The sequence below is a fragment of the Salvelinus fontinalis genome, chromosome 23 (genome assembly GCF_029448725.1).
Source record: "Salvelinus fontinalis isolate EN_2023a chromosome 23, ASM2944872v1, whole genome shotgun sequence".
NCBI classification, from domain to species: domain Eukaryota; kingdom Metazoa; phylum Chordata; class Actinopteri; order Salmoniformes; family Salmonidae; genus Salvelinus; species Salvelinus fontinalis.
In genome coordinates, this window is record NC_074687.1 from 45,347,011 (window position 1) to 45,359,633 (window position 12,623).

The window sequence follows — 12,623 nt, forward strand, 5'->3', positions numbered from 1 at the left end:
ATGACCTCCATAAATACCTTTCCCCCTTTCCTCTCTCTCTACTATACAGAGTGACTGTTGGAAAGCCTTTTGTTAACATAGAGAGTCAGGTAACAACAAAAGGGTGGTGAACAAAACCATATTTCGGTAATCCAACCAGTTGAAAATATGCATTTGTACTTAGCCTGTCTGGGAACGGGGTTCCGCCAACAGCCAATGAAATTGCAGAGCGCCAAATTCAAAAATCAACAGAAATCTCATAATTAAATTCTCAAACATACAAGTATTAGACACCATTTTAAAGATACACTTCTCGTTAATCCAACCACAGTGTCAGATTTCAAAAAGGCTTTTCGGCGAAAGCAGAACATATCATTATGTTAGGTCAGCAACTAGTCACAGAAAGCATACAGCCATTTTCCAACCAAAGAGAGGAGTCACAAAAAGCAGAAATAGAGAAAATGAATCACAAACACAAATCTCCCTCACTAGCTTTAAGCACCAGCTGTCAGAGCAGCTCATAGATTACTGCACCTGTACATAGCCCATCTATAATTTAGCCCAAACAACTACCTCTTTACCTACTATATTTATTTATTTTGCTCCTTTGCACCCCATTATTTCTCTCTACTTTGCACCTTCTTCCACTGCAAACCAACCATTCCAGTGTTTTTATTTTTTTACTTGCTATATTGTATTTACTTCGCCACCATGGCCTTTTTATATTTTTATTTATTTATATATATTTTGTTTGCCTTCACCTCCCTTATCTCACCTCACTTGCTCATATTGTATATAGACTTATTTTTCACTGTATTATTGACTGTATGTTTGTTTTACTCCATGTGTCCATGTGTTGTTGTATGTGTCGAACTGCTTTGCTTTATCTTGGCCAGGTCGCAATTGTAAATGAGAACGTGTTCTCAATTTGCCTACCTGGTTAAATAAAGGTGAAATAAAAATAAATAAAATAAAAAATCACCAACCTTTTATATTCTTCATCAGATGACACTCCCGGGACAACATGTTACACAATACATGTATGTTTTGTTTGATCAAGTTCATATTTATATCCAAAAACCTCAGTTTACATTTGCCTTTGCCTCCAAAACATCCTGTGAATTTGCACAGAGCCACATCAATTTACAGAAATACTCATATTAAACTTTGATAAAAGATACAAGTATTATGCACAGAATTATAGATATACTTCTCCTTAATGCAACCGCTTTGTCAGCTTTACGGAAAATGCAAACCATGCAATAATCTGAGTATGGCGCTCATAGACCAAAACAAGCCACCTATACAGTGGGGCAAAAAAGTCAGCCACCATTTGTGCAAGTTCTCCCACTTAAAAAGATGAGAGGCCTGTAATTTTCATCATAGGTACACTTCAACTATGACAAACAAAATGAGGGAAAGAAATCCAGAAAATCACATTGTAGGATTTTTAATGAATTTATTTGCAAATTATGGTGGAATATAAGTATTTGGTCACCTACAAACAAGCAAGATTTCTCGCTCTCACAGACCTGTAACTTCTTCTTTAACTTCTTATGGCTGCAGGGGCAGTATTGAGTAGCTTGGATAAAAAGGTGCCCATTTCAAACGGCCTCATGCTCAGTTCTTGCTCGTACAATATGCATATTATTATTACTATTGGATAGAAAACTCTCAAGTTTCTAAAACCGTTTGAATTATATCTGTGAGTAAAACAGAACTAATTTTGCAGCAAACTTCCTGTCAGAAAGTGAAACATCTGAAATCCAGGCTCTGTTCCAGGGCCTCCCTAATCGTTTGCTTGAAATCTATTAGTATACACGCACTTCATACGCCTTCCACTAGATGTTAATAGGCTGTGAGAGGTGAAATGGGGTCTCTAGCTCTTTCTATGGTCAAAAGAGAGCTTGGAATGACAGGACCCCAATATCCTTTGCTCAGGAAGATGCGGAAAGGACTTCCGCATTGGCTTCTGAAAAGCTTTTGTTATAGACGGCAAATATCTCCGGCTTTGATTTTATTGGATAAATGTGACAATATCATCGTAAAGTATGTTTTTTCAATATAGTTTAATCAGATTATTGAAATTTTTTCGGGAGTTTTGGCGTGCTCCGTTCTCTGCGTTTGTTGACGATGGACAGGTTCGCGCCACTTGGAAGGTTTTGCTTGCAAATTCGAGAGGGAAAAAGGACATTCTAAATCCAAACAACGATTGTTCTGGACAAAGGACCACTTGTACAAGATTCTGATGGAAGCTCAACCAAAGTAGGACCCATTTATGATGTTATTTCCTATTGCTGTCGAAAATGTGTTGTGTTTTCCGCCTTGAGTTTTGGCGCTGTGTTGCTATAACGTAAGCTGTATGTCGTAATGAAGTTCTTTTTAGAATTCTAACACGGCGATTGCATTAAGAACTAGTGTATCTATCATTTGCTGTACAACAAGTCTTTTTTAGTAACGTTTATGATGAGTTATTTGGTCAGAATAGGTGAGTCAGAAATATATCCGGACATTCTGGGAAAAAGATGCTAAGTTTTCACAATGTATAACCACGGATTTCAGCTCTAAATATGCACATTTTCGAACAAAACATAAGTGTATTGTATAACCTGATGCTACAGGACTGTCATCTGATGAAGTTTGTCCAGGTTAGTGAAAAATTCTATATCTTTTGCTGTTTTCTTGCGATCGCTAACTTTTGCTGCTGATAAATGGGTTGTTTTTTTGGCTATTGTGGTAAGCTAATATAATGCTATATTGTGTGTTCGCTGTAAAACACTTAAAGAATCGGAAATATTGGCTGGATTCACAAGATTTGTCTTTCATTTGCTGTACACCATGTATTTTTCATAAATGTTTTATGATGAGTATTTAGGTATTTCAATTTGGTCTCTGTAATTGTTCTAGCTGCTTCGGTGCTATTTCTGATTGTAGCTGCAATGTAAAACTATGATTTATACCTCAAATATGCACATTTTTCGAACAAACATAGATTTATTGTATAACATGTTATAAGACTCATCTGATGAAGTTGTTTCTTGGTTAGTTTGGTTGATTCTTGGTTAGTTTGGTTGGTTTTGTGCATGCTACCTGTGCTGTGAAAAATGTCTGTGCTTTTTTCTATTTGGTGGTGAGCTAACAAATATACGGTGTTTGCTGTAAAACATTTAAAAAATATGACATGTTGGCTGGATTCACAAGATGTTTATCTTTCATTTGCTGTATTAGGCTTGTTAATGTGTGAAAGTTAAATATTTCAAAAAAATATATTTTGAATTTCGCACCCTGCACTTGGACGGGCTGTTGTCATATTTGAGCCCGACACCGGCCTGCAGTCATAAAAGGTTAAGAGGCTCCTCTGTCCTCCACTCGTTACCTGTATTAATGGCACCTGTTTGAACTTGTTATTAGTATAAAAGACACCTGTCCACAACCTCAAACAGTCACACTCCAAACTCCACTATGGCCAAGACCAAAGAGCTGTCAAAGGACACCAGAAACAAAATTGTAGACCTGCACCAGGCTGGGAAGACTGAATCTGCAATAGGTAAGCAGCTTGGTTTGAAGAAATCAACTGTGGGAGCAATTATTAGGAAATGGAAGACGTACAAGACCACTGATAAACTCCCTCGATCTGGGGCTCCACGCAAGATCTCACCCCGTGGGGTCAAAATGATCACAAGAACGGTGAGCAAAAATCCCAGAACCACACATGGGGGACCTAGTGAATGACCTGCAGAGAGCTGGGACCAAAGTAACAAAGCCTACCATCAGTAACACACTACGCCGCCAGGGACTCAAATCCTGCAGTGCCAGACGTGTCCCCCTGCTTAAGCCAGTACATGTCCAGGCCCGTCTGAAGTTTGCTAGAGAGCATTTGGATGATCCAGAAGATTGGGAGAATGTCAAATGATCAGAAGAAACCAAAATATAACTTTTTGGTAAAAATTCAACTCGTCGTGTTTGGAGGACAGAGAATGCTGAGTTGCATCCAAAGAACACCATACCTACTGTGAAGCATGGGGGTGGAAACATCATGCTTTGGGGCTGTTTTTCTGCAAAGGGACCAGGACGACTGATCTGTGTAAAGGACAGAATGAATGGGGCCATGTATCGTGAGATTTTGAATGAAAACCTCCTTCCATCAGCAAGGGCATTGAAGATGAAACGTGGCTGGGTATTTCAGCATGACAATGATCCCAAACACACCGCCCGGGCAACAAAGGAGTGGCTTCGTAAGAAGCATTCAAGGTCCTGGAGTGGCTTAGCCAGTCTCCAGATCTCAACCCCATAGAAAATCTTTGGAGGGAGTTGAAAGTCCATGTTGCCCAGCAACAGCCCCAAAACATCACTGCTCTAGAGGAGATCTGCATGGAGGAATGGGCCAAAATACCAGCAACAGTGTGTGAAAACCTTGTGAAGACTTACAGAAAACGTTTGAACTCTGTCATTGCCAACAAAGGGTATATAACAAAGTATTGAGATAAACTTTTGTTATTGCCCAAATACTTATTTTCCACCATAATTTGCAAATAAATTCATAAAAAATCATACAATGTGATTTTCTGGATTTTTTTCTCTCATTTTGTCCGTCATAGTTGAAGTGTACCTATGATGAAAATTACAGGCCTCTCATCTTTTTAAGTGGGAGAACTTGCACAATTGGTGGCTGACTAAATACTTTTTTTTGCCCCACTGTATACCCACCATGTTGTGGAGTCAACAGAAGTCAGAAATAGCATTACAAATATTCACTTACCTTTGATGATCTTCATCAGAACGCACTCCCAGGAATCCCAGTTCCACAATAAATGTTTGATTTGTTCGATAATGTCCATAATTTATGTCCAAATACCTCCTTTTTGTTCGCGCGTTTAGCCCAGTAATCCAAATGCTCAATGTGCGAACGCTTTGTTCAGATGAAAAGTCAAAAAAGTCATATTACAGTTCGTAGAAGCATGTCAAACGAAGTATAGAATCAATCTTTAGGATGTTTTTATCATAAATCTTCAATAATGTTCCAACCGGAGAATTCCTGTCTTCAGAAATGCAATGGAACTCAAGCCAACTCTCACGTGAACGCGCATGGTCAGCTCATGGCACACTGCCAGACCACTGTCTCAATCCCCTCTCATTCCCCCCTCCTTTACAGTAGAAGCATGAAACAAGGTTCTAAAGACTGTTGACATCTAGTGGAAGCCTTAGGAAGTGCAATTTGACCCCATTAACACTGTATATTTCGATAGGCAAAGAGTTGAAAACTACAAACCTCAGACTTCCCACTTCCTGGTTGGATTTTTCTCAGGTTTTCACCTGCTATATGAGTTCTGTTATACTCACAGACATCATTCAAACAGTTTTAGAAACTTCAGAGTGTTTTCTATCCAAATCTACAGATAATATGCATATATTCGCAACTGGGACTGAGTAGCAGGCAGTTTACTCTGGGCACGCTTTTCATCCAAACGTGAAAATGCTGCCCCCTATCCCAAACAGGTTTTAAAGAATATGATACCAGATCATTTGTCATCTGACACATTATTACTGATGATAGGATGACAAACTGTATCTTGGAAAGTCTACACATTATAGTTCAGATTCACATGGAATTGTTGTGCAGTTTAAATGTTTAAATATGAAACGATTTGTGAACAGATTAAATGTAATTTTAGCTTCTAAATGAGAGAATTGGTTTTCATAAGTGAACTAGGCTCAACTCCGTGGTCCCGCACATGTGAACAGACATTGGTTGTGAACTATGAAACATGCCCTTCTCTCCCTACTAGATAAGCCCTTTACGAAAATGTAACATTTGTGTTTGAGGACGACGGTCCATACGTTAAAAGGGCTAATATCAAACTACAGAACTAAGCCAACTTCAGCGTGAGCTCAAAGTATGGCAACTTGGTATGAACTTTGAACTCTTATTCACAAAAGTAGTGATACCTCCTAGCCGTTGAGTTAGCAGCAGCAGCTGTAAACGTGGGCTAGGAAAGGACAGACAAAGTATCTGTTCTACCACACGACATATTCTTCAAAAGGACAAGGGAGATCTCTGATGGGCAACACGGCCTTCCATCTACGACCAACCTATTGAAGCACAGCTCAGAGTAAATATTTCTTGCATTTTCCTTTTTCCAAAATGGGCGGTTATTTAGAATGCATAAGATTCTGTATTTACGATAGCATAGCTGCATTGCAGTCCGATAGAGACGCACATTCCTTTGTTCCTCAGTCTTCCCGCGCTTTCTTCAAAACCCAATCCCCTTTCTTTGTGTAACCAGCCGTCATATCTGTACCGTCCGCTAGGGACGTTTTCTTTTATGACATAATTAGTAATCAATGTATGACCCATCCTGTGTATGTGTAATTCTGTGTGATTGTTTAGGTATTTAGTAAATAAATAAACCAAATGTTGTATTACTGATTCAACTTGTTAGCCAGGGTTCGTGAAGATAACCAAGAATTCTACGACTTCAGATGAGACTGAATAAGGTGACGATTAAGAATTGACTGCTATTGATGTAAAAGATTACCAGGTCTTTAAGAGTTTATTCGGAAGATAACAGCTCATTCTTTCGTGGTGGCCCAACTTTCTAGTTAATTACATTTACATGATTAGTTCAATTCAGGTAATATTAATTACAGAGAAATTATTTTTTATAGTAGCATGTCATATCACTTAATCCGGCATAGCAAAGACATGACAGTGTATGCACATGGGAACACGCATACGGACAACACAACACAGAGTAACAAACACTCACAAAAAATGAAAATATACAAAATAACACCCCCCCCCCCCCCCCCCCCCCATAAAAGACACACCAATATCCAAAAAGGGGTATTGTATCAAACGCTGCCACTTCCATTCTCTGTACTCATTCGGATGGTTTCAACTGGGAGGAAAGGTCAGAAACGTGAGAGAGAATGGAAAGAATTCCAAGGACATAATTCATATTCAGGGAAATTACGTAATGATGTTAGACCAAAGCAAAAGTTGTCCACTGCATGCCAGTGGGGTTTTTGCGTGTGCTTCAACCTCTAGCTAGACTCCTCCTGATATCTCCAGGAGTGATACGTATCATTTTGTCTTTATCTTTTGTGGTCTAGTACTGTCTTTTTGCTAGCTAGGGCCAACTACTTTAAGTGCTGCCTGTTCTCCCAGTAGCCTACTTGGCGTGTGAACTGCTGACTGCTCATCATTTGCAAATAGTTGTTTACACATCAACCAGGATCAAGTGCCAGGGCAATTTGTGACTTGTTCTGGTAATCAGTGGCTGTATTGCAGGGCGAGTGGTTTAATCTCTTTTCTGAGTTTATATAACCAGCTTCTCAGGCTCCATCTCGGGAAGGAAAGAGGAAGGCTCCACACCACTCTCTCACTTGAGTATCCTATCTAGTTATTTACAGATACTGTATTTACCTCATTTGTAACTTTGTCAACTGTGTGTGTGTGCTTCCTATACCTGTTCGCACCTCTACCTGAAGGCTTTATAGACACTCCCCACCCTTGGCTGCAACCCTTCTAATTTAGTGTACCCTGCGCGCACAACCCATGTGGGATTCCAGATCTCTGGCAGCGTTTGAAACTGCCGATCCGCGGTCAAGAACGCCAAGTTCATCTCTGCCCACGATGCCCTTCAGCCCTTTGACCTTTTGGCCCTGATGGAGACATGGATCACCCCAGAGAACACACTGCTCTTTCTTCATCTGATGATGTTATTTTCGCTCAGTCTGAGAGCATCTGGTCGCGGTGTTGGCACCGGTCTACTCATTTCTCCTAAGTGGAGATTCTATTTTCCTCCCTCTCTCACCTGTCCATCTCCTCATTTCAATTCCATGCTGTTACTGTCACTTGTCCACTCAAGCTTAACATTGTCGTCATCTATCGCCCACCAGGTGCCCTTGGAGAGTTCCTCAATGAGCTTGACACCTTGATCAGCTCATTTCCTGACGACGGCTCACCGCTCTTCGTACTTTGTGACTTCAACCTCCCGATGACTGCCTCGATTTAATTTCTTTCCAACACTCGTGTTCTCCTCCTTGCCTCTTTTGACCGCACCCTTTCCCAATCCCATCCAACTCACAAGGCAGGCAAGACACTTGACCTCATCCTTACTAGAGGCTTCTCGCCTACTAATCTCACTGCGACCCCATCCAGGTCTCTGATCACTACATTGTTTACTTTTCTGTCTCCCTTTCCTCCAACCCTAACCGCTCAGCCGCTACACGCAGATGGTCATGCGCCGTCGCAATCTTTGCTCGCTCTCTCCCACTACTTCTATCCTATCATCTCTCCCTTCTGCTAAATCCTTCTCCATCCTGTCTCCTGATTCCGCATCCTAGGACATTCACTACTCATTCACTCAGCCTATTGAGCCCACTGGTCTCACTCACACAGAAATTCCGCTATACCTCGACTTTTCTCCCCTTTCTCTCCAGATGACATCCTGTGACTAGTGAGGTCTGGCCGCCCGACAACTTGCCCGCTTGACCCCCTCCTCCTTTCTCCAAACCATCTCTGGAGACCTTCTCCCATTCCTCACTTCCCTCATCAACTCATCCCTGATTACTGGCAAAATGGCCCGAGTTGCTCCCCTCAAGAAACCAACACTCGACTCATCTTATGTCAAACTATAGATCTGTATCCCTTCTTTTCTTTCCAAAACAATGAGCATGCTGTCTGATTAACTTTTGCATCATCTCTCTCAGAAATATCTTCTTTAACCTAACCAGTCAGGCTTAAAGACGGGTCACTCAACCGAGACTGCTCTTCTGTGTCACGGAGGCTCTCCGCACAGCCAAAGCTGACTCGCCCCTCTGCTCTCATCCTACTAGATCTATCCACTGCCTTTAACACGTGAACCATCAGATCCTCCTCTCCACCCTCTCAGGGCTGGACGTTTAAGGCTATGCACACTCTTGGATTGACACGGAGAGGATCATCGTGTCTGCACCACTCTCACTACTGGGTTCTCGGTTCTAGGCCCTCTCCTCTTCTCTCTATACACCAAGTCACTCAGCGCTGTCATATCCTCACATGGTCTCTCCTATCATTGATATGCGTATGACACTCAACTACTTTTCTCCTGACACCCAGGTGGCGTCAAGCATCTCTGCGTGCCTGGCAGAAATCTCAATTTGCATGTCGGCTCACCACCTCAACAAGACGGAACCTGCTTTTCCTCCCGGGCAAAGCCTGCCCACTCAAAGACCTCTCCATCACAGTTGACAACTCCACAGTGTCACCCTCCCAGAGTGCATAGAGCCTTGGCGTAAACCTGGACAACACCCTGTCGTTCTCTGCAAACATCAAAGCAGTGCCCGCCCCTGCAGGTTCATGCTCTACAACATCAGTAGAGTACGACCCTACCTCACTCAGGAAGTGGTGCAGGTCGTAATCCAGACACTTGTCCTCTCCCGTCTGGAGTACTGCAACTCGCTGTTGGCTGGGCTCCCCGCTTGTGCCATCAAACACCTGCAACTTATCCAGAATGCAGCCTGGTTTTCAACCTTCCCAAGTGCTCTCATGTCACCCTGCTCCTCCACACACTCCTCTGGCTTCCAGTCAAAGCTCGCATCCACTACAAGACCATGGTGCTTACCTACGGAACTCCCCCTCCCTAACTTCAGGCTATGCTCAAACCCTATACCTCAACCCGAGCACTCCATTCCACTATCTCAGGCCTCTTGACCCTCCCAGCTCCCACTCAGCCCAAGCTCTTCTCTGTCCTGGTACCCCAATGGTTGAAACAGCTTCCACCTGAAGCTAGGACAGCAGAGTTCCTGCCCATTTTCAAAAAAAAAAAAATGAATCTCTACCTGTTCCAACAGTATTTTTTTTTAAACTGCACTGTTGGTTAGGGGCTCATAAGTAAGCATTTCACTGTAAGATCTACAACTGTTGTATTCGGCACGTGACAAAATGTTATTAATGTGATTTTAGTCTGGATAAGAGCATCTGCTAAATGTTATTGAATTTGACATCAGGACGGCATAACTTGACTGATTTGAAAAGGAAGCTGAAAAATATATGGGAAAAGATAGGCAAGCCATCTAGCCTGACAAGAACACTATAAATGTGGCACTTGCCGCAAGTTTTAATACTGCCAAATATCCTGCTGATCTGAACTTTCAACATCACTAGACAGAAATCACAGAGCATCTATTACAATTAGAGGGGTCCCAGCCTCAGGATACCATTTAATAGCAAGGTAGGAGTCTAAAACTATCTGTAGTTGAAATGGGACAGGTAAGAAAATGAGTCTAAAACATTCATTAAACAGTCGCTAGGACTAATCATTGCTTATTAATAGGAGGCTATCAACAACTTTAACACCAAAGTCTAAACCTACCATTGGTTAATTCTGAGGAGGTCCAAACCTATTATGGGCTAAAAGTAGTATCATTGGTCATCTCAAAAGCTTACGAAGGGAAGACTAAAACCATATGAACATTAACAGGGACGCAGGCTGGTTTACATTGGGGTGGGTCAGTCAAGTAGTGTACCTCGACTTCTTTGAGGCTCTGCATGTACTTTGACTCCACATCTTGGAGCTGATCCTTCAGCTCATGAATCTCCTGGGGTGAAGAGCATGGAAGTGGTGAGGAAAGAGACAGACGCATGCTACGACAGGGTCGATAGATGAAGTGATGAGCACAGCGACAGGTAGAGAATGACATCTGCAGAGCAGTGTGCGTTGCACAGGGATGGGCTCTTAACGAGTAGACGTGATGGAAGAGGGTGTTAGAACACCCATGGCTTTCTTACCTTGATCTCTAGTATGGAGGTGTCTGTGTCGCCAGTGATCGACGATTCGCCACTTCCTCTCCTGGAGGAAGACCCGCTGAGTGAAGCGAGGGTGGAAGCGGATTGAGATCCCTTTTCCAGGAAATCTCTGTCCTCCACCTGGGAACAAAGGGGACATACTGATATAATATGGGCCACATGCCTTTAAAAAGGGCCAAAGTGCCATGGATTCATAAGGAATGGGGGGGGGGGGGGGGACACTGACTCTTCTGCCACAAGTCTGCACTCAATTTCACATCGTCACCTTTCCCCACTTTAGCCAATCACATTATCCCTCCAAAGCTTTGGGGACAATCAGCAGTCTTTCCATCCAATCATAAACCAGCAGCAGTTTAAATGCTGTGGCAACAACAATTGCTGGGTAAGTTAAGAGTGCACGCCTAATTGTCAGACTGGTCTGTGAACTTCAGTGCCTTGCATTGTTCATATCTGTCAACAACTGACATATTACTACATATGGAATAGCAAAACGGTCCTTAGTATTAGACATGCTATGTTAGTCATATTGTTCACTTCCCATGCCTATCAACTCAGCATCAATACTGGTTACAGGAGTTCTTGGAAAATAGTTGAGTCAAAAATAGTTCTAGTCCACGACACACCATATTGTTGTTAGTCCCATTTATCCCATTCTACAACACTAATTTGTTTAAATCAACACACCATCCAACTGCATGCTATATAATTGCAATTTATATGTTTTATTAACTAGTACCAGTGTTGACATCTCATTAGTTCTAAAAGCACTTTCTAAGGTTAGTCTCCTCTTTCCCATCTTGACAATGACCATTCAATCCAGGATCAATCCAAGTCAGACAGTAGTTACTCTCTCTAGGTCTACCCTCCAACTCCACACAAAAGCAGACAGTCTCTCTGTGAGAGTTGAGACCACACTGCCATGACTCTGGGAGGGCAGTGCAGCCCCACTCACATCGGATAAATCATGGATGGTCATGTGACCCAGGTCTCTGGGCAGGCTACTGCCGGTGGCCGTGCAGGAAGCTGCAGTCATCATAGTGGCCCACCAGAGGGCGCAATGCCACAAGGTATATTTCAGGGAGGTCACTCTCTCTCACATGCACATAAAAACACAGAGCTCTCTATATAGCCAAATACACGTGTCTATTGCCTCTTTCCAACCAAAACACATGTATGAATGAACACACAATAAATGGCTAAACTGAGAATGTGTCAAACGGACTCTAGGAACAAGGATCAGCCTACAGCTGTATAGAGTAATGAGCATCCAAGACAGTATACACAGTAGCCCACATGCAAATGGTTTCCTGTAAAGAAATAATTTAAAGTTTGATTATATGTAAAAAGGTAGGATGACCCAGCGTACCAGACATCAACTAGTCTTCATATTCTTGCCACTGGTTAATAGAATATTTGCCCCGAGTTGACAATTCAAACAAGTTGCTTTTCTGGGCAACCTCTCAACGCAATACGAGTTCCAGCAAAAGGCTGAACTGGGTAGCAGACATCACTTTCTCTGTAACAACTATAATCTCCATCTGAAAGATGCCAGTTATGTATTTATCTACTTCGGTCCCTGTTGTGTCAAACAAAACCCACTAATAAAGGCACAGGGCAATCGCTGAGATTTATTTTGGCATGATGCAGCATAACCCTGTAATGCTTTGCCAATCATCACTAACAAATTAACCAAAGACCTTTGAGATGGTGGTTGTTGTGAAATATGGCCTCAATTGACAACTGTTGCCCTTCCAATTATCAATTAATTCCTTATGGACAGAACAAGCAAATCAGGAGCCAAATTGTCAACGCCATAGACATAATTGAATTGCAATGGACAAAGACTTTAGGA

General features: G+C 42.1%; 1 protein-coding gene across 7 annotated transcripts in view; it reads right to left on the reverse strand.

The window, feature by feature from the left end:
• lrrfip1a (leucine rich repeat (in FLII) interacting protein 1a) overlaps positions 1 to 12,623 on the reverse strand; it is a 65,737-nt gene that overhangs the window by 16,555 nt on the left and 36,559 nt on the right. For all 7 annotated transcript variants that reach the window (XR_008754306.1, XR_008754305.1, XM_055879033.1 and 4 more), the window contains one exon: positions 10,754 to 10,891. Coding sequence is in view for 5 of the 7 variants with exons in the window: in XM_055879033.1 (XP_055735008.1) it covers positions 10,754 to 10,891 (138 nt within the window). In the remaining 2 variants the exon portion in view is untranslated. The remainder of the gene's footprint in view (positions 1 to 10,753; positions 10,892 to 12,623) is intronic.